The sequence below is a fragment of the Engystomops pustulosus genome, chromosome 1 (genome assembly GCF_040894005.1).
Source record: "Engystomops pustulosus chromosome 1, aEngPut4.maternal, whole genome shotgun sequence".
Taxonomy (NCBI): domain Eukaryota; kingdom Metazoa; phylum Chordata; class Amphibia; order Anura; family Leptodactylidae; genus Engystomops; species Engystomops pustulosus.
The window spans coordinates 94789953-94816300 of record NC_092411.1 but is presented as its reverse complement, the minus strand read 5'-3'; the positions used below and the strand labels follow the sequence as shown (position 1 = coordinate 94816300).

General features: G+C 39.7%; 1 protein-coding gene across 4 annotated transcripts in view; it reads left to right on the top strand.

The window, feature by feature from the left end:
- The window catches only part of TPCN1 (two pore segment channel 1), a 46556-nt gene extending 20569 nt beyond the window's left edge, over positions 1-25987 (top strand). For all 4 annotated transcript variants that reach the window (XM_072148151.1, XM_072148140.1, XM_072148131.1 and 1 more), the window contains exons 15-28: positions 565-609; positions 2213-2269; positions 7563-7616; positions 11916-11988; positions 13632-13739; positions 13816-13887; positions 13968-14057; positions 15295-15410; positions 15708-15754; positions 15858-15926; positions 16006-16090; positions 17599-17726; positions 23474-23554; positions 25374-25987. In XM_072148151.1, the coding sequence (XP_072004252.1) occupies positions 565-609; positions 2213-2269; positions 7563-7616; positions 11916-11988; positions 13632-13739; positions 13816-13887; positions 13968-14057; positions 15295-15410; positions 15708-15754; positions 15858-15926; positions 16006-16090; positions 17599-17726; positions 23474-23554; positions 25374-25472 (1124 nt within the window). In that variant the 3' untranslated portion in view covers positions 25473-25987. The remainder of the gene's footprint in view (positions 1-564; positions 610-2212; positions 2270-7562; positions 7617-11915; positions 11989-13631; positions 13740-13815; positions 13888-13967; positions 14058-15294; positions 15411-15707; positions 15755-15857; positions 15927-16005; positions 16091-17598; positions 17727-23473; positions 23555-25373) is intronic.
- The last annotated feature ends 361 nt before the right edge of the window (positions 25988-26348 follow it).

The following is a 26348-nucleotide window of genomic DNA, read 5'->3' as shown; positions in this document are numbered from 1 at the left end:
CCTTTAAAATGTAAGGCTAGGTTCACACCTGTGGTTCTGTTACACTATTTATAAAGCAAAGTGTATCTTATTATGAAATCACAGTGCCTTGGTGTGTTGTGACCCGTAAAGCCCCTTTTTGACTTTATAATATCCCTTTATGACCATTCAATGCCCATTCTGACATCATAATGTTTTTATGAAATCTCAATGCCACCTAGGGACTGCACAGTGTTACAAAGATCAAATTGCCCCTTTGTGACATCACAATGCTTAATATGAAATCACAATGGCCTACGGAGACGTCACAATGTTTATTATAACATCACAGTGTCCCTTTTGTGAAATCACATTATGTCATTACGCTGCCCAATTGTGACAGCACAACGTTTATTATGAAATCACAATGCACCGTTTTGACATTGAAATCTTTATTATTAAATGGCAAGATCGACTTCACAATACCCCAAAGAATTATAAATTTCTTCTATGAAGACATATTACAGTATCGGTGTCCTCTTCATTCTCACAATTATGCCTCAGATTTTGTACTGACTATTGGTGTTATGTACTTTTTTTCCTTAGGTATTAACGTTTTGGCGAATTCCAAAGCATTTCAGTATGCTGTATGTGAGTACTTAAAACTGGTGTTTCTTTCCGTTTTATGTTATGTTGCTTGGGAGAGCATCTGGGAGCTTGGGTTAAAAGGGTTGTCCAGGAAATCTACATTGATGGGCTATTCCTACTGATCAGCTTTTCACTTTTATTAGAGTTGCAACTATAGTTATAGATTACAGTCACTACACAGTGCTCGGTGCCAGCTGCTACAGGAAATGTTCTTTAGAGGCATTTATCAAAGATCCCATCCCCACCGCCACCACTGGGAACGTACACTCATGACAGTTTGCTGGCTGCATCACTGGCCATGCTCCCTTCCCATCCCTCCATGAGATTCTTTCAGGACTTGATATTAATATAGTGTTTAGTGTTTATTCTGGGCCAAACAGCAGAGCAGTGCAGGGGACGTAACGTACTTTGTGAGGGGTTAAGCATATATGGAGTAGGTCCTGTACGTTCCCTGATCCGGAGTGTCCCATGAGAATGCACTGTGCCGCGATTCACTTACTTCGTGCGCCCTATATCCTGCATGTGTCGCTCCCGTCGGAGTACACCTTCTTTTCCCCAGTGCATGTAAGTGCATGGCTTGCGACACAATTTTAAAGTTAAATCCTGCACTCTGTCCGAATGAGTCGGATTGTCCGATGACCCACCCCTCGCTTTGTGTCGCATGAAAGATGGTACCCATGCGCCAAAATCCCCTTCTAAATCCCTGTCCCAGTAGCACAATCCCTGAAAACGATGGAAATGCGGCCACGTGACCCTTAGTAAAAAGGCCCCAATTACTGCAATTAACTTTTTAGGTACCAGAATCAAACCTGATTATGTTAACTTAACACCATAGTGTTTGTGCACTGCTATAATGGTGCCATAATTATGTAACTGGTGAGTGGTGATCGTCTGCCATGACAGCCAAGAACCTCTCAGAGTAACAGATGAGCAGCATATTCACATTAAACTTCAAAGTAGTTTTTATTGCGGTAAATTGGGCACGCAATTAGACACCCTATGGCTCAGTTTTTTGAAAACTAAATTGTAAAACAAAATAAACTAAAAAAAGTTTGTCTATCCCTAGAATTCATATATAAATAAATAAAATCATAAACATGTAAAATAAACTGTGTCCCAAGTATAAATGTGGTGAATAAAACATTCACTTGTCCATAAAAGAGAGAATGCTACAAAGGACATTACTTACCATACCTGGGAGGGTTAGTAATTTAGTGGGTTAAAATCTGGTGACAGGTTCCCTTTAATGCTATAAATGTTACAAATAGTTCTTATATTTACAGATCCGCACATTCTCTAGAGGTTCCAACTACTAACCATTTCTCGTGCATTGAAGTGGTTAGTCTGATGTTATTATTTGGATGTTATGGAGACCATTTGGTTGCTATAGATACTGTTTGAATTTTACTATTCTCGTTTTCTTAGAAAAGCAATGTTAGGGCTGAATATATGTAATGAGCCCTTTACGTGTAATAGAAAACAATATCCATTTAATGTGTATACTCTGCTTGGCTGAATTTCATATTATGTGTACAGTGAGGCAGTATGTAAGGTAGTTGTTCCCAATTATTATCAAGATCCCCCCTGTCCATTCTTATCTCTCCAGATGCTGTAGTTGCCGTCAATGGATTCTGGATTTTAATTGAAACCTTTATGGTAAAAGGTGAGCTAAAATGTTATGTTGTGATTAAATGTATTCTGTTGTCTGTCTATGTCTCTGTCTATACATGCAGCGGGTTTCAAAGCTTTCATGCCCCTTTTCCTCATGTTTAAATGTTAGACAAAAACTCAAGTGTATTTTATTAATATGTGAAAGAGCAAAACAGTGGTACTTTTAAGTATTTGTGGATTGAATGGAAAATGAAATGTGCCTTTGCAAATATTTGCACACAATAAAAGGGGAAAGTATGTCTCTTCCAGTTTTGCATATGAAGAGGATGACATTTTTGCCCACCCCTCTTTGCAGTAGCTTTGGATGTCCGTTTGAGGCCTTAGTCCTGCTGGAAGGTGAACCTATGCCCCAATCTCAAGTCTTTTGCAGACTCGAACAGGTTTTTCTTCAGGATTGCCCTGTATTCAGCTCTCTCCATCTTCCCATCAACTCTGAGCAGCTTCCCAGTCACCACTGACACAATGCCTCCTCACACCATGATGCTGCCACCTCAATGCTTCACATTGGGGATGGTGTGTCCAGGGTGATGTGCAGTGTAGATTTTCCTTCACACACAGCGTTTGGCATTTAGGTCAAGTGTCTAATTTTGGTCTCATGTGACCAGAGCACTTTCTTCCATGTACTTGCTCTGTCTCCTATATAGCTTTTACAAACGGTACTACTTATAGCTTGCATTGAAGAATGTCTTTCTTCCTGCTACTCTTTCTTACTCCTGTGGATCTCTGCAGCTCCTTCAGAGTGACCCTGGTCCTCTTGGCTACTTCTCCTTGTCTGGGCTGTCAGTTTAGGTAGATGACTATGGGCCATGGCCTTGGTTGGTTAGCAGTTCCCTACTTCTACCATTTATAGATGATGGATGGAACATTGCTCAGCTAGATTTTCAGGGCTTGGGTATTTTAAATGTATAAAACCGAAACCTGCAATATACCTGGTCAGAATTTTTAACCTTGAGCTGTCTTGTATGTATGTTGGTTTGCTTGAAGCAGTTTGTTCACTAATATACTCTTAACAAACCTCCTAAGGTTTTGAGAAAACATATATACTGAGAATATATTGCATACAGATGTACTTGATTTGTAAAGGCAATTGTACATGACAAGGAAAACTTTATATGGGTTTTTACACCAGTTTTCTGCACAGGATCAAGCACATGGTGAGGGATTGCAACTACCCACATGGCACCCTTGTGCCAAGATAAATTTATTCTAATCTGCTGCAGACAGGTAAAGGTTACAGTGCAGTTCTATGGCAGGAAGAACCTGGCATAAAATACACTACAGTGTACGAGATTGTAGCCTCTTAATATTGATGGTGGAATTCATTATGGCTGGTGCAACATGCATCAGTACAACTGTGAAATATAAAAACTTTTGCCTAAGTCTGCAGTAAGGTAATATAAACAAATATCTAATTTACTCTCATTAGCTATCTGGAACCGTTTCCCTGCTAGCAGGGGTTTTACCTTGTCCCTCTGGCTGCCTTTGTTTGGATTAGTTGCCATGGGACACTGGAGAGGAGGAGAGTGTGGAAGGATCTTGTTGGGAGGGGCACTAGGAGAGATGCATAGAAAAGCATAGAAAAGCTCTAGGACCTTGAGTGATGTAACAAGCATGTTTGATTGTAGCAGAAATAAAGACAGAGTTCAGGCTTCCCATCAATTCTAATGACTGGCTATGAGATCCTGCATATACCGCACAGTATATATACTGTGGTCTGCAGATAGCGGGCAGTTTCTATAGACTATAATGGCAAAGAACTGTCTTATTGGAAGGTGGTCCTCTCAGAGAGTTGGTCTTACACATACACAGACTGTAATGTTACCATGTGTTCATCTTTTTATTCCTATGTAGGTTTTTTATGGTGTAGTTTTAATATATCTTTTTCTTTATGGTGTAGTAGACTACTTGATCATTTCTTACTATGATGCAATTGCTCTGTGCAATCCGCTTTGAGTCTTCCCTGCCTTGGTATTCACTACATCTTTGTACAAGCAGTAACACTGATCCTGTGTCCTGATTGGCAAGCTGTTTGTGCACATTTATGTGAATGCCCTCAGTGCTCTGGCCTCACTGCCCTTAGCTGATGTCATAACCAGGACCCCCCACTTCAGGAAAAGCTGAGAGGATTTTACAGATAGGGCTTATAGATATGAGTCTATATCTCAGGATATAAAGAAGGCAGAAGCATGATATAGGTATTGTTGGAGTTGTTGTCAAAGGCTCTCTCCAGCTGTGCTAAAACTATTTTTTGTCAAGTAACTTTACAGATATGCTTTAATATTCACCCAGTGGCACATGACAAGCCAGATATAGTAAGAGGTCCTTGCGCCTAAAAGGATGTACAAGCTACACTGAAAGAGCTGTACCCCTTTCAATGGGCTGCAGAAAAGATACCTTACTTAGGAGTTAAGCTGACGTGCCCTTCAAATAAGTTATTCTCAGCCAACTATACTCTGTTGATACCAAAGTTATCACAGTAACTTCAGGGTCTAATCTACCTGTTTCTTGGTTGGTCAGTTTCCACTATAAAAATGAGGGTGCTACCAAAGATTTTGTATCGCTTCAGGAATGTCCCTACGGCTTCCTCAACATTATCCTCTTCAGATACAAAGAATCCTAACATTTTTTTATGTGGAAAGGGCAGAAGGCAAGGGTAAAACTGTCGCAATTATTACCGCCTATCTCAGAAGGGGGGCTGGGGTGCCCTAGCATAGAAAGATATTATGAGACGGTTATTGCAGACCAGCTTCAAGCTTGGTGGCACAATGATATGGATAAATTATGGGTGGAAATTGAACGACATATTGCAGGAGTTTCATCCTGTAACACAGTATTGTGGGCATGACGCTTCTCCTACAAAACCTTCCCATACCTGTCTCCCATGTGCTATCAGCGGTTCACCTAGAACCACCGAGATTTAAGGATATGTCGCTGACTCAAATTATACCAAACAATTTCTCCCAAACAAACGTGACAAGAGGATCTCCAAGGCATCAAACCAGCATAAATCTTCCCATTGCGTGTAAACCACTAAGGCTACATTCACACTGCCGCATGGAGGACGTATATACGGCCGATATACGTTCTCCATAGACGGCAATGGGCGCACGGCGCCCTACGGGAGCGGTACGGTGCACACGTGCGGCACCGTACCGCTCCGTACCCGGGAAAAAAATAGGACCTGTCCTATCTTTTCCCGTAATACGGCGCCGTGCGCCATAAGTTCCTATGGAGAGGGGCAGGGGTGAGCTGCGCTCACCTCCTCCTCCTCTCCCCGTGTACTGCCGTTGCCCGCTACGGTACGGTACGGGCGGGCAACGGCAGTGTGAATATAGCCTAAGAATGATTTAGGAAATACAATATAGATGGTATTTTACGCCTTATAGGACTCCGAAGATATTCCCCAAATGCCTCAGACAAGTGTTGGAGGTGTCACATAGAAATAGGTTCTCTCATGCACATATGGTGGTCCTGCAGAGTACTAACATAATTTTGGCAGGATATATTTTCTTTAATCTCTAAAGTTCCCCCATTTCCTCCCCCATGGGGTGCACACATGGCATTATTATTATCGCTTGGACTTGAATCGTTAGGAAAGAAAACTATAGGGCCTGAGTATTTCACATTCTCATAACTTCTAGAATTACCCTGACTAGACTATGGAAATCATCTGATTGCCCGAGCTTAGCGTCTATTATTCAGGAGGTCCAATACAACTGCACCCTAGAGCACTTGATTCTTAAAAGGATTGGATCAGTGGAATTATACAATAAAAGAGGGCACAAGTGGCTTGCATTTAAGGGCCTAGAAATCCCAGCCTAATCTCTAACTGGTTTAGACTTTCCTGTACTGTTTTATACAGGCGGTCCCCTACTTAAGAACACCCGACTTACAGACAACCCCTAGTTACAAAAGGACCTCTGGATATTGGTAATTTACTGTACTTTAGTCCTAGGCTACAATAAACAACTGTAACCGTTATCAGATGTGTCTGTAATGAAGCTTTATTGTTAATCCTGATTCTTATGACAACCCAACATTTTTAAAATACAAAAAATTCTGGCTGGGGTTACAATTATAAAATATACAGTTCCGACTTGCATACAAATTCAACTTAAGAACAAACCTACAGACCTTATCTTGTAGGTAACCCGGGGACTGCCTGTATATACATTGAATAAGATTCTTTTACGCCAGTATTGCAATATTTGTACTCCTAGTGATGATCCATCATTATATTCCTAGTTTGTTTGTACCTTGTTCCCCTATTTTTGTTCATGTGGAATGTTTATTTAAGGGAGTGATTGCTGTTTGGGAGTCTTATCCCGCTGTAAATCTCTGTATGCTCCAGAAAATTCAATAAAATATTTGTTTAAAGGGTGCTATGCCGGGCCTGTCATAGGCTATAATAAATGCAGGCCAGGAAATCCCTGTTTGCTCCCCGTCCTCCAGGTACATTTTTCAAAATAGTGGAATGGAGGAGGTAGAAGCGGTGAAAAGTGGCACTATCCTGGCTGTGCACCAAGAATTGCCACTTTTACAAAAACTGGCGTTCAAAGTATTAGAAATCTCTTGAAATGTATTTTATTAAGGGGCATCAGAATATTGGGGGCAGAATACATAACACTGAGAGGTGCAGCACTGGATTGCCTGGAGGGAAATAAGTTTTTGAGCCCTTGAAAAGATACCATGGAGATGCAGATACCAGCAATGAACATGTACAGTGACCGGCTAGAAGCCCTGGTTGCGACTGTGGCATCAACTGAAAGCCTACTGAAGCCCCTCTGAATTAATCTCATAAGGTGTTGATGATGGATTGTCATGGTGGCGGCCTACTTTTGAAAATAAAATATAGAGTTCTCACAAAATCCTATATACATTAGTATAAGAACTAGAGTCTATCCTGCAAGAAAAACAAGTCCTCACACAAATTCAAGGCTAATGGCTCCATGAATATGGTTATATAAAAACGACGACAACATTCTCTTTTTGTTAAATCATAACTTCAGGTACTTGACAATGAATACTTTTAGCACAGCTGGAGATGGCCTTTGACAACAATTCCAACAATACCTGTATCATGCTTCTAGCTTCTTGCTATCCTGAGATATAGGACTAATAGATATATAGATCTATATAACAGCAGCTTTTCCCGAAGTGGGCGGGACTTCCTGGTTGTGACATCCAGTTTGGGCAGTGATGCCAATAGCACTCAGGGCATTTAAGTGAACTTGCATGTGCACAAACTGTTATTAATTATTTTAAAATAATTTTTGTCTTTTTAGGTGGAAACTTCTTTCCTCAAGGTGTTCCCTGGAGCTACATTGTCTTTCTCACAAGTAAGTCCTGGTTGACTTCTGTTCTGGAGGTGAAATCATTCAAAGTGCAGAATAACCTTTATTATATAAAACAAAATCTACTCCATTTTCATTGTAGAGGACATTTTAGACCAGAATATAGCTAAAAAGGAAACTATAAATCAGCAACTCAGTAGCCCTGCACTTATTCTGTATCAGAGCGATCAGATTAATGAGAGAAAGGGTCAGCCGGGCAAAGACAAATTGTTGTGCATTAGGTTTTAGGTACTTTTAATCTCTACCCTTCCTGATTGAGGCAAGGAGGGGTTGGTACTTTTAAATCCTGTCATGTCTCGTAAACCATCCAGTAACAAGACCTCTTGCAGGGTAGCGATATATTACAAAAGTAACAGGATTTGTCCTCTGCAGTAGTGGCTTTTTTCGCCCTCCTATACTAGACATGTACCGACTAAAACCATTGATTGACTGCAGCAGTCACATAAATGATACACAGTATGTGACCGCTACAGGACCAGAGCACAGACCAGTAGGGACCTCCGAGTCCTGGAGTAGCTAAGGATTAATAAGGGCAGTTTACATTTTTGTCCTTCTTGGGTACATTTTTAAAAAATCTTAAAAAAAACTCACACAGAAATCCAAGATGGCGGCCACCCGCCCCTAAGTCTGAAGTTACAGGGTCGTATCTAGGGGCAACTGAAATTGTGAACAGCCGGACTGATAGAGACTGGTTGGAATTATATCTGTGAAATGCTGGATTTTTGTTAATAACAGTGCATTAGAGAATGTGTTATTTTGTAAGAAACTTGTCTTCTTGGGAATACCCCTTTGATCAAACATTTCAACAAAGTGTTTTTAAAGGTTTTCCATCAACCAGTCATCTACAAGTTACTATAGCTCAGGAAAGTGGAAATTTCATATTCCATTTTATTCTGTTCCCTCCACTAGTTAGGGCTCTTTCACATTGTTGTTGTTATTCACGTCCGTGGTTCAGTGATTTCCACCGATGCTTCTCAAAGCCTTTGTTTTAAATGGCTGTTTTCACGTTGGCTTGTATTTTCACTGATCCATCATGGAAGGCATTAGAGGTCTATGGGTCGGCATAAAAACTGATGAAACATATGTTTTTGTTTCACTGATGAGGCTGGAAAACCAGGTGTGATGTTTTCAAAGCACTGTGAGACCTTCCGATTTTATTTTTTTTTTGATACGGAGAAAAAACTGATGCATCACAGAGACAAAATGGAAGAAAACGGAAACACAACGGAGACAAAACGCAACGGATTCACAGCTGAACACCAACGCCCATGTGAAAGAATAATTGACAGAATAATTATATTTGTTCATTAGACAGTGCACAGAGAGAATATGGCTTTGGTTCTCTGTATGGGGAAAAAAGAGGTCTGACCCATATAACTTGATTCAAAGACATTTTTTTGACATTTATCATGGCAACATTCGCCCGCATTCACTAATGAGGCAAACTGCACAATGTGTAGAGTGCTCTGGATTAATGAACACTGGCAACAGTCTTTAATAATCTGCCGCACCTTGCACATGCAAAACGCACATTAACTGAGCGCACCTGGTTTTTTTACTGCTGTACACAGTTTAACCCCTAGGCGCACCAGGACGTTATAGTACGTCCCGGTGGCTAGATACTTAGCGCACCAGGACGCACTATGACGTCCTGCTTCTGGCACCGGCTCACGAACGGAGCCGGTACCAGAAGCAGCGGCTGTCAGCTGTCTAGTACAGCTGACAGCCTGCGCTAACACCCGCGATCGGAGCCGACTCCGATCGCGGGTGTTAACCCCTTACACGCCGCGGTCAAGCATGACCGCGGCGTGTAAGGGTCTTCCCCCTATGGATCGGATCCCCCGTGCCGCTTACCGGGGGATCCGATCCTCTCCTGGGCAGCTCCGAGGACTGGCATGTGCCCCGGAGCTGCCCGGTTTCCATGGCAGCCAGAACCCTTCCGGGTCTGACTGCAAACTGTCTGAGCATGCGCAAGCATGCTTAGACAGTTTACACTGCTCTACAATAAAATAGTATTGTAGAGCAGTGTATTGAACTTAAACCAGTGATCAGAGTATCACTGGTTTAAGTTCAAGTATGTAGAAGTAAAATTATGCAAAAACACTTAACACTACACATTATAATAAATAAAAAATAAATACATAAAAATATAAGCCCCTAAAATGTCACTTTCCCATAAAAACACTTAATAAAGTATAAAAAACATAAAAACACAAAAAAACCCCGCATGTTTGGTATTGCCGCGTCCGTAACAATCTGCATAATAAAACAGAATCATTACTGGACCCGCACGGTAAACGCCGGAGGAAAAAAACGCAAAAAAGTTCCGAAAAAAAGATAATTTTTAATTAATACCCTATAAAAAATGCTCTAAAAAGTGATTTAAAAAATTTTATGCACTCTAAAATAAGCCCACTAAAAAGAACAACTGTTCTCGCAAAAAATAAGCCCCTAACCAGATTTGTCAGCCAAAAAATAAAAAAGTTATGCATATGAATAGATGGTGATGCTAAAATGAATAAGATTTTCTCCAAATTAGTTTTTATTCAGTACAATTGAATAAAATACACAAAACCCCCACATATTTGGTATCCCTGCGTCCGTAACAATCTGCATAATAAAACAGAATCGTTATTAGATCCGCAAAGTGAACCCCGTAAAAAACAACCTCAAAAAACTCTCTCTGAAAAAAAGATGATTTTTTATTAATGCCCTTTAAAAATGCTCTAAAAAGTGATTTAAAAAAGTTACGCAATCTAAAATATAACCACTAAAAAGAACAATCCTTTTCGCAAAAAATAAGCCCTTAAACAGATTTGTGAGGTGAAAAATAAAAAAGTTATGCATATGAAAGACGGTGATGCTAAAATTAACAACAATTTTGCCAAATTACTTTTTATTCAGTAAAAATGGGAAAAAATAAAAAATATATATAAATGAAGTATTTTTGTAATCGTGGCGACCCATAGAATAAAAATAATATACTATTTTTATGGTATGGTTAACGGCCAAAAAAAAAACACATAAAAATGTTCCTAAAAATTGACGATTTTCATTTCCTCCACCAACAAAGCTTTAATTAAATCTCACCAATTAGCTATAGATGCCCCAAAATTATGTACCAGAAAAGTGCATCTCATGTGGCAAAAGAAATAAGCCCCTATAGGTCCTCAATAAAAAAAGAAAAAAATTATAGCCTGTACAATGTGACATAGCAAATCGGATCTGGATGGCGCCTCCTTCCCTCTTATGCCCAGCCGTGCGCCCATACAGCAGGTTACCACCACATATAGGGTATCGGTGTACTCGGGAGAAATTGGGTATCAAACTTTGTGGAGCCTTTTTTCATTTAATCCATTGTAAATGTTTAATTTTCCACCCAAAATGAGTGTATTGTGAAAAAATATTACAATTTTCAGACTGCACCTCCGTTTTGTTTTAACCCCTATAAAACACCTAAAGGGTTAACAAACTTCTTAAAAGTGGTTTTTCATACGTTGAGGGGTGTAGTTTCCACAATGGGGTAATTTATGAGTCTAGCTATTATTTAGGCCTCTCAGTGTCAATTACAAGTTGAGCAGGTCCATCTAAATACAGGTTTTGGTGATTTTACAAAAAATGTGAAAAATGATACCTAAATTCTGAGCCTCATAACATTCTAGTAAAATATGTGGAATCTTAAAAAAACCATGCCAACATAAAGCAGACATTTGGGAAATGTAAGTTATGAATTTATTTGGGTGCTATGACTATCTGCATCAAAAGTAGAGAATTTAGAACGTTGAAAATATAGAATTTTTCCAATTTTTTGCCAAATTTTGTTTTTTTTCATAACTAAACGCAAAAGATTTCATCCAAATTTTTAAACTAATTTGAAGTACAATGTGTCACGAGAAAACAATCTCAAAATCCCCTGGATTTCTCATAGCGTTCCCACGCTATAACCACTTATAGTGACACAGGGCAGATTTGAAAAATGGGTCCGCGTCCTTTAGGCCAAAAGATGCTGTGTCCCGTAGGGGTTAATGGTATGTGCCACAATTCTGTCGGATTTGCCGACATAAATATGGTGGCAGAGGAATGCCCCTTTAGATGCATGATACTGGTACAGCAGATGCAGTGTAACAGTGACACAATACTGGCGCACACGCATCATAAATACATGTACAAGCAGTTTGCACACTACACAGGAATACTGGCGCAAAAATATTAATAAATGTGGACCAATATGTTGGCTTATGTACTCTTTTGAGAACATTTGATGACAGTGTTTTTCCTTTCTAGTATATGGTGCTGAAGTTCTCCTGAAGGTGACTGGTCTCGGTCCACTGGAATACTTCACTTCAGGATGGAATCTGTGAGTTACAGGATAAAAAATAATTACTTCTATATTCAAATTTACTATATTGTATTACAGATATTAAAGACATGTAGATTCTGACCTTTGTGTGGCAACAAATCTTTGCCTGTGTCTTGGATTTATCTTGAAATGATCACGGAGATGATATAGGTTTTATTATAATTTAATAGATTTGGCAAAAAAGTACAGTACAGTAAGTGACCCAATAACTTTTTCATACTTCGGGCATTTTGGGATGCTGTGTTTATGAATTTATTTTATGTCAGTGCTAGGGCGACATGAACTTTTTTTTTTTTACTTTAAACTTTATTTATTTTTTTGCCACTGATCACCTTCCTTTTCAGGCCTAGTTTGGTGTAATCATTCAGAATTGATAAATAAAATTAGTTTAAATAAGTTGTATGACGTCAGACGCAAAAAGCTCAGCGCTGAAGTCAAGCTCTTTCTGCCTCAGGACACCCCCCTCCACTTTGATTGAGGTCTTTGTATCCAGAAATGTTACCACTCTTTCAAGGGAGCCAACAAAAGGATGTCGAACACAGTGGATAGGGTACTCTAAAGCCAGGAGAGCTTTTAAGCGCTAAACTCTCTGCAAAAACTAATATTCATTTCACTGGAAACATTTTTCTGGAAGATGCCAGCACACTGGGCAGTAAAAGATACATGTTTATTAAGTTAAAGAGAATCTGTCAGGCAAAATAACCCCCTAAAGTAAATATATTTTCGTAAACTACCATTAGAAAGCATTGCCTCTATCCCTTCATTGTCCCTCTACATGCCTGTAAACTTAAGCAATTCGGTCCTAAAGCTGTATGCAAATGACCTGAATGAGATGAGATGTCCAATGAGTCATTATCATATTCAAGCTGTCCAGCTTATTCATGAGTGGGAGGCACAGCCACACCCCCGTGCTTGACTGACAGCCTGTATAATGGTGTGAGGTATAATGGTGTAATGGCTCCTCCATGTGCTTCCTGGTGCTGGCGGCCCCTGTAGTCTGTGTGTATGAGATCCTCCTATACACATGACTGACAGTCTGTATAATGGTGTGAGGTATAATGGTGTAATGGCTCCTCCATGTGCTTCCTGGTGCTGGCACCCCTGCAGCCTGTGTGTGTATAGGAGAGATACAACCGCTCCAGGCAGCCATGTTATAGAAGAACATGTCAGGTACTTGTGTAGCTGATGTCTGTGTCTCTCACATGTGTAGAGGAGGGAGTGCATGTCAGCAGATAAAGCACAGACACTAGCAATGCTTTACACACAGACATGAGCAGGGGGAGGAGAGGGGTTAAAGGGGTGACATCACTGCCTCTGACCAAGTGACCAGCATCATTTACATAATAAAGAAAAGATGATTTTATAATGATTAATGTATGAATTGACTAGATAAAGGCTGGGATGGATCCTTGTCAGCTGCTCCAACAGGTAGAGGTGATAGGACAAGTGACGGAGACCTGATGACAGGTATCCTTTAAGTTAAAGAAAAGAAATGTTGTAAAATTTGTCACATAGAGAGTACATTGATATAATGCAGACCTTCTATTGCTATCTCTATCTGGTTTGAAGGTACTTTGGCCACACTGCAGGTATTTGATTTCCTGCGCTTATGCCTTCATTTTGTTTGCTTTGTGCTTTAGGTTTGATTTTTCTGTGACAATGCTGGCACTGCTGGGACTTTTAGCTTTGGCCTTCGACATGAAACCTTTCTACTTCATTGTAGTGCTGAGGCCTCTTCAGCTGCTCAGGTCTGTTTTCCTATTATTATTATCACTAACCAAATTTGTTTTGTAGAAATTGTTTGATATACTGAATACTCCACAGGCTTTTTAAATTGAAGAAGCGTTACAGGACGGTCCTAGACACCATGCTTGAGTTACTGCCAAGAATGGCTAGGTAATCCAGTATTCTCCATGTTCATGTCACCATCGCCTTTGTCCTCCAAAATACTCATCCATGTTCTCCTCTCTCCGCAGCCTGGGACTTACACTGCTTATATTCTACTATTCCTTTTCCATTGTTGGTATGGAATTTTTCTCCGGTGTGCTTCGCCCCAACTGCTGCAAGTGAGTAGTGTAGGTAGAGTAGTTCTTTTGAACCAAAATTGTGGATCGCTGTAGGGCAAGGCATGGTACAGTTTGCTAGAGATTCCTATATATCATCATACAATGTCAGAATTAAAAATGTTAAATTATTTTTTTGTCTCCTGAGCCCAAAATGAGCAGATTTCTCCATGATCTCAATTTTTTTTGCTGATACTCCTACCCAACTTCACCTCGATAGCCTGCTTCACAATTTGAGCAGAGATGAAGTACATTATGGAAGGAGACAATATAGTTTAAATTCTGTCACTAAGTAAAGTTGCAATGGTTGAACAGTTGCCAATAGACTACTATGATGTAATTAAGGTGAAACATCTCTTATTATAAACCCTCAATAATATTATGTGTTTATCAGTTATTAAAGCTAAAGTTATGGCATGGTCCATTTGATTAATGAGGTCTTTAAAGGGGTTTCTAAGAATAGGCCATGAATATCAGATTGTGGGAGCTGACACCTGTGACCCCCAGTCCAGAACTTATGGAACCACGATCACAGGGTTATTGCAGATCAACTCCCATTCACTCAAGTAGGAGCCTAGCTGCAGTAACCTATTGATATTGAAGATCTATCCTGAATATGCCTTTAAAGGAAACCTACCACTTGAAGTGGCAGGTTTCAGGGTGAGCTGGTGCCGGAGCTTATTTTCGTTAGTGTTTTAAACCGCGGTATCGCGGTTTAAAACACTTTTTAAACTTTATAGCCGGTGCAGGCAAGTACGCGCTCGCCGCTTACCGTGCGCGCGGCTACATAGGAAGTGAATGAGAGCCGCGCGCATGGTAAGCGCCGAGCGCGTACCTGCCTGCGCCGGCTATAAAGTTTAAAAAGTGTTTTAAACCGCGATACCGCGGTTTAAAACACTAACGAAAATAAGCTCCGGCACCAGCTCACCCTGAGCTGGTGCCCGGTATTTCCATCAGAAACCTGCCACTACAAGTGGTAGGTTTCCTTTAAGGCCCAGTTCACATCTTGTTAGCTCTTCAGTTATTTGCATTAGTTATTGTGAGCCAGGACCAGCAGTGGTTGAACACAAAGAACAGGTACAGGGCTTTCCATTATACCTACCTCTCTGTAGTCACTGGAAAGACTTAAAAACTGAAGACCTAACAGAGATGTGAACTGGGACTATGGTTATCTTGACTAAGCCATGCAGGGATACTTTTTCATGGTCAGTGAGGTATAACTATATATTCTTCTCTTTAGTACTAGTACTGTGGCAGATTCGTATCGTATGCTGAACCACACTGTGGGCAACCAAACGCATATAGAAGAAGGCTACTATTACCTTAACAACTTTGACAATATCCTTATCAGCTTTGGTGAGCAAAATTACAACACTTTTTTAAAAAATGTTTTATTAACCCAAAAGTATGATAAAATTTTTTCCCACATAAGCTCGTCATGTGAAGCTCTATAGTTGAAGCAGCTTCCATAAGAACATCCTTTCAGTTTTCAGGTGATTGTTGTGATCCAGCTTCTGGGATTCTGTCATTACCCATCAGAGCTGCCAGTGCCTGTTCAAGTGTATCTTGCTCGAGGTCCCTCTCATGGTTTTCTTATTCTACATTTAGTAATATATAGTGGAAACAAACCATAATCGTGTCCTTCATTTTCAGTGACGTTATTTGAGCTGACTGTGGTGAACAATTGGTATATCATCATGGTAAGTGTTGCATCCACATAAGCAGCATGTTGCTTATATTTGTGCCTATTTTTGTGTCTGTATTTTTTAGGGAACAATCATTTTTATGTATGCATTTTTATAGGAAGGAGTCACTTCTCAAACATCACACTGGGCACGACTTTACTTCATGGTATTTTATATAGTCACTATGGTAAGGATTGTAGACAAAATTTCTAATTGTAAATTATCTTTATTGTGAATGGTTAATAGCTCAGTCCTTATGTTCCTAGGTTGTATTAACCATTATTGTCGCCTGCATTTTGGATGCTTTTGTTTTCCGAATGAATTACTGCAGGAAAAACAAAGACGTGGAAGGTGAGTGATTAGGTGGCCAACAACCATTCCTTTGCCAATTTTTCTTTGCAATAACATCAGTATCAGATGTTAAGATGCCAATCACATTGCAGCTTTCATTTATTAACTTTTCTGGTATATTGAAAGCTGCTCAATGATTGATTGGTTTCCATGTGCATCAACCTCAATTTTCCTGTAAGATACTTTTGATCAATAAAAGGCCCAGATTCTCTATTGTTTCATGTATTTTTCTAGACTACGATTCTCGGCTTCCCTACAGATGGCCATACACATAATTTTAAGGCTTTGTCCGGGTTTTAAAAATTACTTACGGCCGGGCTGGGCTATTTAAAAATAATAAAGATGTACTTGCCTCCTCCGGCGCTGCTGATGTCCCGCGCTGCAGTCCGCGCCGCGCACAGGGAGCTTCCGGTCCGCGATTTGGCCGGCTCCTCCCAGCCGTCCCTATCTCTCAGCGTTGTAAGCGCTAGGAGATGATGTCGGATGGGAGGTTCCGCCCAGCCGGAAGCTCCCTGTGCGCCCTTGTAATAAAAAAGCGTGCGCATAGAGGAGACGGACTGGCGCCGGACGAGGTAAGTACATGTTTATTATGTTTAAATAGCCCACCCCAACCCGGCCCTCAGTAATTTTTAAGACCTGGATAACCCCTTTAAATGTTTGAAACCAACAATTTTGGTGGGTCTTAAAAGTATGTAGCTTTACATCCCAGTTTCCTCACTTCCCAGGTCCGGCTTCTAGGATGCCGAGACTAGGTAGAAAAAAAGGTGTTTTTTTACTGTCCTCTGTCCCAGCGCTGCATCAAGCGCTAGGAAATGGTAACATGCCTCAGCGCAACTTCAGGGAGGGACAATGGAGGTAAATACATGTTTATATTTTTTTTTATGCAGCCCCTCCTTCCCCACAAGCCACATCACTGGTTTTTATAACCCTTGGACAACCCCTGCTATGGGACCTCCCATGGTGCTGTGTCCCCAAATGTTAGAATGAGAAATAAGGATTTTTGAACTTAAGGTAAAATCGGTTTCTCATTGCTATATCGGGGGACACACTTTTCCACCCTCTGCTTTATGTTATGTCCTTGCTTTGTTTTTTCACAGTTTCAGGACATGTTATTTCTTTTTTTATTTTTGAGTTTATTTTATGTTTATTGCTACTACTGTTGCACAAATTGATCAGCAAAGGGTCTGTGCTGATGGTATAGCCTATCAAGGCAGAGCTAGCACCTTTTTTTTTACCTAGTATCAACCTTCTATAGGAGAGGCCTTTACCCATGGTGCTGTGTCCCCCAATGTAGCAACGTGAAACAGATTTTACAGTAAGTACAAATATCCCATTATTCCCAGTATGAATCTTCTAGATGAACCTAACCATTGTAAAGAATTTGTAAAAGTAGATTGAAAACAGCAGCAGTTCCGACTATACAGACATAAGTATGTAAATGAAACGAATTATAAAAGGGGATTTGTGATACTTCTGGACTTGTATTTTACATTTGTTTATTATTACAGATGACAAAGGAATCACTTTGGAGATGGAGGTCGGTAGAGAAGAGCTGACCATGATTCTCAGACATGCTCAAAATGGGGAGGAGAAAAGCCAAGTGAGAAAACTGCTCGCTCACCTACAATCCAACCAGGTAGGTCCGATGAATGTCGTCTTTTGCTTTAGATGAGACGCGACTGAAAACTTGTGTTTTTACTTAAGTTCTCTCTTTAGCAAAGAGAAAACATATCATTGTAATCGGATGAATATATTTTGTTTGAGAAGTTCTGGAGGTTTCTATAGATGGCTTTCAGTGATAAGTGTACATAATTTTTATGGGCTGGTAAACTAATGGCCACTGAAAAAACTCCATTATAGCCAAAGGGACCTTTTTTGGCGCATTTATGTCCATTATTTCACATTTTTGTTTTACTTTATTTTCTTTGTTTTGTTCTTTTATAATTCATAAAATTGTTCAAATTTTGTTTACATATCCTGTTAACCATTCTTTTGCTTACTCCATTCCTGGGCGACCAGCACAGTAAGCAATTTTTACAAGACAAAGTTGTAGACACTGTTCGGTAGCAGCAGTGGAAAGCTGTGTAATCATATGTTTGTGTTAGTAACATTATGACTGTATATAATGCATTCATATTCCAGGATTGTAGCTGTATTCAAAGCACTCTGATGCACTAGTTTATGAGAGCTCTTCATTTCTCACAGCACAAACACTCTGCTCACTGCTGAAGTAGGCCTCTGTTTGATTGCTGCCACATTTACCCTGGTAAAGGGGCACTCTGCAATGAAGAGATCTCATACACCAGTGCTTGAAGCCCAGCTACAATCCTGAAATAAAAATGTATTTCTATTCAATCCTGCTGCTACTAACTTCACTAACAAAGGTTTGATTATAAAGATCTTTATGTCTGCTACCAAACACTACTGATAGATTCCCTAGGGGTTGATCACTTTATTTCAGTATGGAGCATGTATGTAATGTGGGGTGGGGGAGCAGAATATTGGGGTCTTTACCATTACAGGCGGTCCCGTACTTAAAAACACCCAACTTACAGACGACCCCTAGTTACAAACGGACCTCTGGATTTTGTAAATTTGCTGTACTTTAGTCACAGGATACAATAAAGAGCTGTAACAGTTAGCAAAGGTGTCTGTAATGAAGCTTTATTGTTACTCCGCGTTCTTATGACAACCCAACATTTTTAAATCCAATATTCATAGAGACCAAAAGAAAATTTGCCTGGGGCTACAATAATAAAGTATATAGTTGCGACTTGCATACACATTCAACCTTGCATACACATTCAACTTAAGAACAAACCTACAGAACCTATCTTGTACGTAACCCGGGTACTGCCTGTATACATATTAGGGTTGTAACGATCCCAGAATTTTGAGTGCAATACGATATCCAGAAAAGTATTGCCATACTAAATACCGACACGATACTTTCAAGAAAAGAAAAAAAGTATTATCTGAATGTTTAGGGTGCGGTCACATGGGGTGTTTACATTGTGTTTAGAAATGTAATGAAAAAGTTTGGCGGCGGGGCTAAGTCTGCTCGCATAAGCATTTCCTTTGAAACACATGCGATCAGTAACGGTCACCATTGATTTGCCAGGAGGCTCTAGTGCTTTATGACTGTGTAGTACAGGCGGTTCCCTACTTAATGACATCCGACTTACAGACGAACCATAGTTACAGACAGACCCCTCTGCCCACTGTGACGTCTGGTGAAGCTCTCTGAATGCTTTACTATAGTCCCAGACTGCAATGATTAGCTGTAACGTGTCTGTAATGAAACTTTATTGATAATCCTAAGTCCAATTACAGCAAAAATTTTGAAACTCCAATTGTCACTGGGACAAAAGAAAAAAATTTGTCTAGAACTTCAATTATAAAATATGCAGTTTCGACTTACATACAAATTCAACTTAAGAACAAACCTCCGGACCCTATTTTGTATGTAACCCGGGGACTGCCTGTATATGTATTGTAATGGTTATCCTGGTAATTTTATTATATAGTATAAATAGTATAATTTAGGTCTCATTGTATAGTATAAATAGTATAATTTAGGTCTCATGTAGCGGATGGCAAACAGACCAACTGTTTTCTATGGGTCTGTTCACATGTCCATTTTTTTCACGGATGAGCAGACATTGAGAAAAAAATTGCAGCATGCAGACAATGTACTTCCATAGAAGTCAATGGATCTGCAAAAAATAGACGGCACATGCGTGACATCCGTATGTAGAGTGTTTTTTTCCTTCAAATGTTGCTAGGCAACCAACTGGGCAGGGCATGAAGTAGATTAGTAAATTTTAATTAGAAGATTTAAAAACCTTTTTTTTTTTGTATATGTGAAAAAAACAGATGGCATACGGACTGTAATGCATACAGTATGTTTGAACACAGACATCACGTCCGCATTTTTTGCAGATGAGCAGCGGACTACCCCGTCTGAATGACCCCTTATTTTTTTGTCTTTTTGTCATTTAATTTAACTGTACTATATGCTTAAAATATTATAATTTATATAATAATAATAAATAATAATCTCCTTAACCCCTTAGCGCTCTGCGCCGAAGCTGTACTGTGCTGAGTCCCGCGAATAGCGCTCAGCGCTTTACAGCTACTGCGCAGAGACGATGCTGGTTCAGCTCTGCACAAGAGCTGAACCGGCAACGGGGGTTGCGGGATGTCAGCGGTAATCTACCGCCGACATCCCCGGCTAACACCCACGGTCGGGTCTTTACCCCACGATCGCTTCCCACCCCCGCCATTTTCAGGGGCGCCGATCGCTGCTATGGCACCTCTGGGGTCTGATCGGGACCCCAGAGAAGCCTGAAGGCAGTGTCTTTAAGATGGTGTCTGTGACGTCATCTTAAAGGCACAGTGTCAGCCTATGCATCTGCATAGGCTGACACTTCTAATACCCTGCAATACATCAGTATTGCAGAGTATTATCAAGAACAAGCAATCAGATGATTGCTTGTTCATGTCCCATGGTGGATCAAGTAAAAAATGTAAGAAAAAATGTTTTTCAATAAAAAATTACTTTATAAATCACTAAAAATGCCCATAAGCCCCAAAACATATAAAAAGACATATAACGCTCAAAAAAGTCTAAATCATAGCACAAACCCCACATATATAGTATCACCGCGTCCGTAACAATCCATAGAATAAAACTAAATAACTATCGAACCCATATGATGAACGCCGTAAAAATAAACTTTAAAAACCCGTCCAAAATTATGATTTTTACCTATTATATCCCACTAAAAATGCAAAAAAAGGGATCAACAAAACATATGTACTCCAGAATGATACGGGTGCAAAGTACAACATGTCCCGCAAAAAACAAGCCATCAACCAGCTCTGTAGCCAAAAACGTAACAATGTTATGCCACTTGGAAGACGCGATGCAAAAATGATAGATTTTTCCCCACATTAGGGTTTTATTTGGCAAATTTAGTAAATCATAAGAAAAAATATTCATGTCTGGTATCCCCGTAATCATATTGACCCACAGAATTGATGCTTTTCTACTCATGACCTCAAAAAAAGTTCCTAAATTTTCAACAATAGGTGATACCAACCCCAAAATGGTAACACTGGAAAAATCATCTCATCCCGCAAAAAAAATGCCATCACATGGCCCCAATAACGGAAAAGCGAAAATTTTATAGCCTTCCAAAGGGGGCAACGAGAAAACTAAAATCCTGGCAGCTGCGGGGCGCTCCTTCCCTTCTGCGCCTCGCTGTGTCCCCATAACACAAGTAATGTCCACATGTGGGGGTCGCTGCACTCAGGAGAAATTGTAGAACAAATTTTATGTCTAAATGAACGTATAACCGACAAAATTTGACCATTCTAAATTTCACCGCCATTTTGATTCAATTACTATGAAGATCTCAAGGGGTTAAAAATCTTCGTAAATGCTGTTTCTGATATGTTGAGGGGTGCAGATTTGAAAATGGGTATATTATATAAGGGGTTTTAATGCTAAATATGTAAAATTTTATTTCAAACAGTATTTATCCCCAAAATAGTCAATTCTGAAAATACGGAAAATCGCTATTCGATTTGTAAGCCGCATAACGTCAAAATTAATTATCCAAACATTTCAAAAATTATGAAAATGTGAAGTAGACCTATGGGAAATGTTATTTAGGTGGTAAATCTATCTATCTAAGGGGTTAATAATAATCATCTCAATAAAAATAATCTCCGAAAAGATCCCTCTCCATATACCAGTGCATGGAGCCTGTGTCACAGTGTAACTGTGAAGCTCTTAGTTACATGAAATCCTCCAATAGACAACCACTAAGCCCATAGTCTAGTGCAGGGGTGGCGAACGTATGGCACGGGTGCCAGAGGCGGCACTCTGCGCCCTTTCTGTGGGCACCCAGACCATCACCCCAGAATGAAGTTCACCAAACAGGACTCAAAGAATCTGCCTGCAGAATATTCCTACAATGATATGTGAATTTGCCCTCCTCCTTTCAACTGGGTTGGTCTCCTTGGGAGGCTGAAGGATTGAAAACTGTCAATAAACAAAGAGAAATACATTACTGCTTAAATTGCTGCGCTGGCACTTTGCCCAAACATCAACCAAAAGCCACTTATTTATTGCACTGAGTAATAGTGGATAGAGGCTCTGTCTTTGAATGGGAGATGGAGTGCGGAGGTTGTGGGTTCAAATCCTGGGCTGGGCAAAATTTATTTAATTTAATTAAATATAGACCTTGTGTCAGGGGAAGCCCTGGGAGATGTAGAGACTCCATATATGGACAGATGGTGATGTCTCCCTGATGACATCCCTGCTCTGCCGCTAACCCGACACATCTCTCAGAAGGATTCCCTGCCCAATGTCTCCTCTGAAGACCGATACAAGGACTCTGTAGAAGTCATTCAGTACCGTTCTGGCTTTGAAAGTATTGTATAAGTACCGTTATTTTGATGCATCGTGCAATGCATAACTGATAATATAAGTGAAGCCCATGGCTCAGAAATGTCTTTTATCAACCTTCCAGAACCTTATTCATTCAAAAAGTATTAAGGTCCTGAAAGGTACATTGGTTATGATTACATGACCCTCCATTTGCAGCCATTTTATGGACAGGAATGTCTGGCTGATGAGGTAAAGGACACTTCTGAACCAGGGGCTTTACATTACATCTATTAAAAGTTCTGCATTGATTTTTTTTAATATTGTATATTGGTAACTTACCTAATATCCTGCCCCCCACATTTACACACACATTACGATTATACAATGCACTGGTATGGATTCATAGCCTTCATTGCCACCTCAACAATGTGTGCAAATTTAAGGGTCAGTCCACACATTGTATAAATCCACAGTGCTAAAATCCACTTAATTTCAATAGATCTGTCCTATATTCCATGCAGAATCTGCTTTGATTTGGCTAGAAATATAAGGCATGCAGGTTAAAATGTGCTTTGATATGCTTGTATGTCTTCTTTTTTTTTTTTTTTTTTTAAAGCCCACAGTGGTGGACTAGTAGTATGTGTCCGTGTATACTGTACTTTTAGTATGCATGTCAGGTTTTCATTTGCCTTCTATAGGTAGCATTAAGGATATGTAACTATTGATGAGGGCAATCCTAAGGGTGCCTGTCAAGTTACGGATCCCACATAGTGCCATCACAGCAGCCGATGCATACACAATCAATAGATTGTTGACTGATAACTGTAGTCATCACAATGTCCACAATATGGGACCCTGCCCCATACCATTACTATCACATGACCATGATTTCTAAATAATGAATATTCTTCCAGACATATTACGATACTTATTGTGTGTCTTATCATGATAAATGCAATCCGTTCACCATCTTTCTCTTTCAGGCCGCTTCTGTCCTGTTTGTGGGCAGGAGATCTCAGACAAAGAGTGACCTGAGCATGAAGATGTATGAGGAAGAAATCCAGGTGAGACAGGAATCTCTCTTATACAACACTGTCTAGTAGAAATCCATCTTTGTAGCAGTCTTCTGCTAAATATAACCTCAAATACGATATATGTTATATAAAAAGAATTCCAAGATCTTTAATCTTTAAAGGGGTTCTGCTTCTCTTATTTATTCTCACAATGTGTGGATACAAGAATAGTGGGTGGAAAGAAAATCATCCAGACCAAAATATTTTTTGCTATTTCCTGCACATTCCCTTTAATCTAATAGATGATGATTAAATTTGGAGAATATGTTAATATTTTTTGCACAATTGGTACTTTTTGTTACCATTCTCAGTACATATATAAATGTAGTATATAAAATTAGGGGGAGTGTATGGGTTGCGGGGCACTCTTAAAGTCTTATCTCCACTATTCCAGGATGGCTTAAGTTTCAGAAACAGCCAAACTGCATTTTTACCTGGAAGTGAAAAGGAGTTATAAAACTTACCCTTTAGCTGGTTATTTCCTTTTCTTTGAAGGGGGGATTTTTAAACCGTACATAATTAATGAACAAATTACTTATAGGGGTTGCCCAGCCTTTAAAAAAAAAAATCTGTTAATGAAAAAATTCTATATCCATCTGAGGGGGCTGTAAAAACATAAAAACATTATGCTTACCTTCTTCGTCGCTCCCATTGTTCCGTGGCGCTTCCGCACCCGTCCACTGATGGGCACCTGCTACAGCATCGAATCTGAAGGAGGCAAGTGGAGTAGTTGGATGTCAGAGGCTGCCTCTGTAAACAAACAATGGTGCTGATGGGCTGATTGGACAACAGGAGCAACAGAGAGGATACTGTATATACTCGTGTATAAGCCCGAGTATTTCAGCACAAAAATTGTGATGAAAAACCTCACCTCCGGTTACACACGAGTCAATAAAAAAAAATAAACTTACATTCACCTTTCAGCGCCCCCGATGCACGACGGGGCTCAGCGGCTGGTCTTCTCTCTTTTTGTTAGTTTGTTTTTACAACTGCCCCTGTTTGCCTTTTAAAAGCTAGAAGATCCCTTTAATGGACAGATACCTATACACACTAGTTGGCAGAATTTCTTAGGCCCCGGCTGTCTATATTAACTAATAGACTAAATTGAATTTCTTTCTGGGAAACTTTTAGACTCGCAGGGAGAGAAACCCTTCACTATCGCTATGGACTGTTGCATCTAGTAGAATTGGTTATGACCTCATAACCAGCATCCCTTTGATCATGAAAAACCAACCACATCAGGACATGTTTTTATTTTTAAAGGAAATCTACCATTTGCTTTAATGCATTGTGAACCGAATATACCTTAAGAATTCTGTATCTACACGGGACAGTTCAGGAAGCTCCGTTTAATGTGTTTATGTAGGCAGGCTGCATATAGCCCAGCATTCACAAGGACCTGAATTTTATAATTGTTTTTTTTTAGCAAAACCACTAGGGCCAGACATTAAACAAGATATGTTTCTGCATCAGTGTAGCTAAAGCATTCTCAAGGTATGTTTGGTTGACAAAGCATAAAAATGAATGGTAGATTTCCTTTCATGGTTCAGCCCATGAATAAGCCCAGACTGACCAGAATTCAGTCTCTGATCCAAACTGCTACAGTCTATTACATCTATACTCCTGATGTTCACCTGGCCATAGCCCATGTGATTATCCTATTGCAAAAAAATTAAAGGTGACTTTAACATTAAACACGTCTAAAGAATACTGGCACAAGATTTACAATTTGTTTTTATTTACAATGTGTTTTTTTTCAATATTAAACCTTTTCTTTTGTATTTTACTTTTTTTTTCTTTTACAAAACAGGAATGGTACAAGGAGCATGCACAGGCACATGGGAAGAAGGTGTCAGAGCTTCAGACTACACAGGGAGTCCTGCGTCCTCGATCCAGTACTGTTAACTAAACATACCCACCATTTATTATTTGTATGACTATGCAATTGTGTCAGTATTAATATTTACACTGCTCTGAGAGCTAGTAACCAGGAATATCATCTTAGGAGGGTGTGATCATTGAGTTCCTACAACAGAAGCCTTCTCTAGAGTCATATGAAGTCATGTTAACATGTCCAAGGGAAATATTACTGGGACATATTAACACTTTTTTTTGTATAAGCTATTTTTAATGAGATGTAAGCTTCATTTACTGCATTGTTACTGTGAAACAATTTGCAGCCCATAATCCCTTGTGTTGGGTGGGTTTCCTATCACTTCTGTAACACTATATGGTGGATGGACACTGTACATATTATGAAGGATACTCCCACTACAGACAATCAGACCTCACTCAGAGTGTTCCTGTGCTGGCCACTTCTCAACCCCCCTCATTCATTTGTTCTCTCTCCAGCAGCAAAGAAGATGCACAACTATATACAGATGCCTATATTTGTAACATATTAATAAATTTCTTTTTTAATAACTGAGTGTTTTTCTTTACTGTAGGACATTGTCTTGCATTACAGTCAGGACTGCAGGTCTGCGTGTTAATAGTGCGTCATCTACTATAGCATCTCCGCCAAATGTCACATGTCCATAATGACTTGTTACTGCTGCCATTATTAATCATCCATTTATGATTGCACAATGGAAAATAATACTTTTTAAAGGGTACCAATAATTCTGTTTTAGTGTAAAAAATATTGTAGCCACAAATTTTAGTAGATGTGCTTTTTGTCTCTCTGTGACCAGTGCTGGCAGCGTCATCACATATAGATTCACCTAAACTGTAACTACTGATTGTAGCAGCATTTGAAGCCATTTGGAAGATACATTCCAAAGTG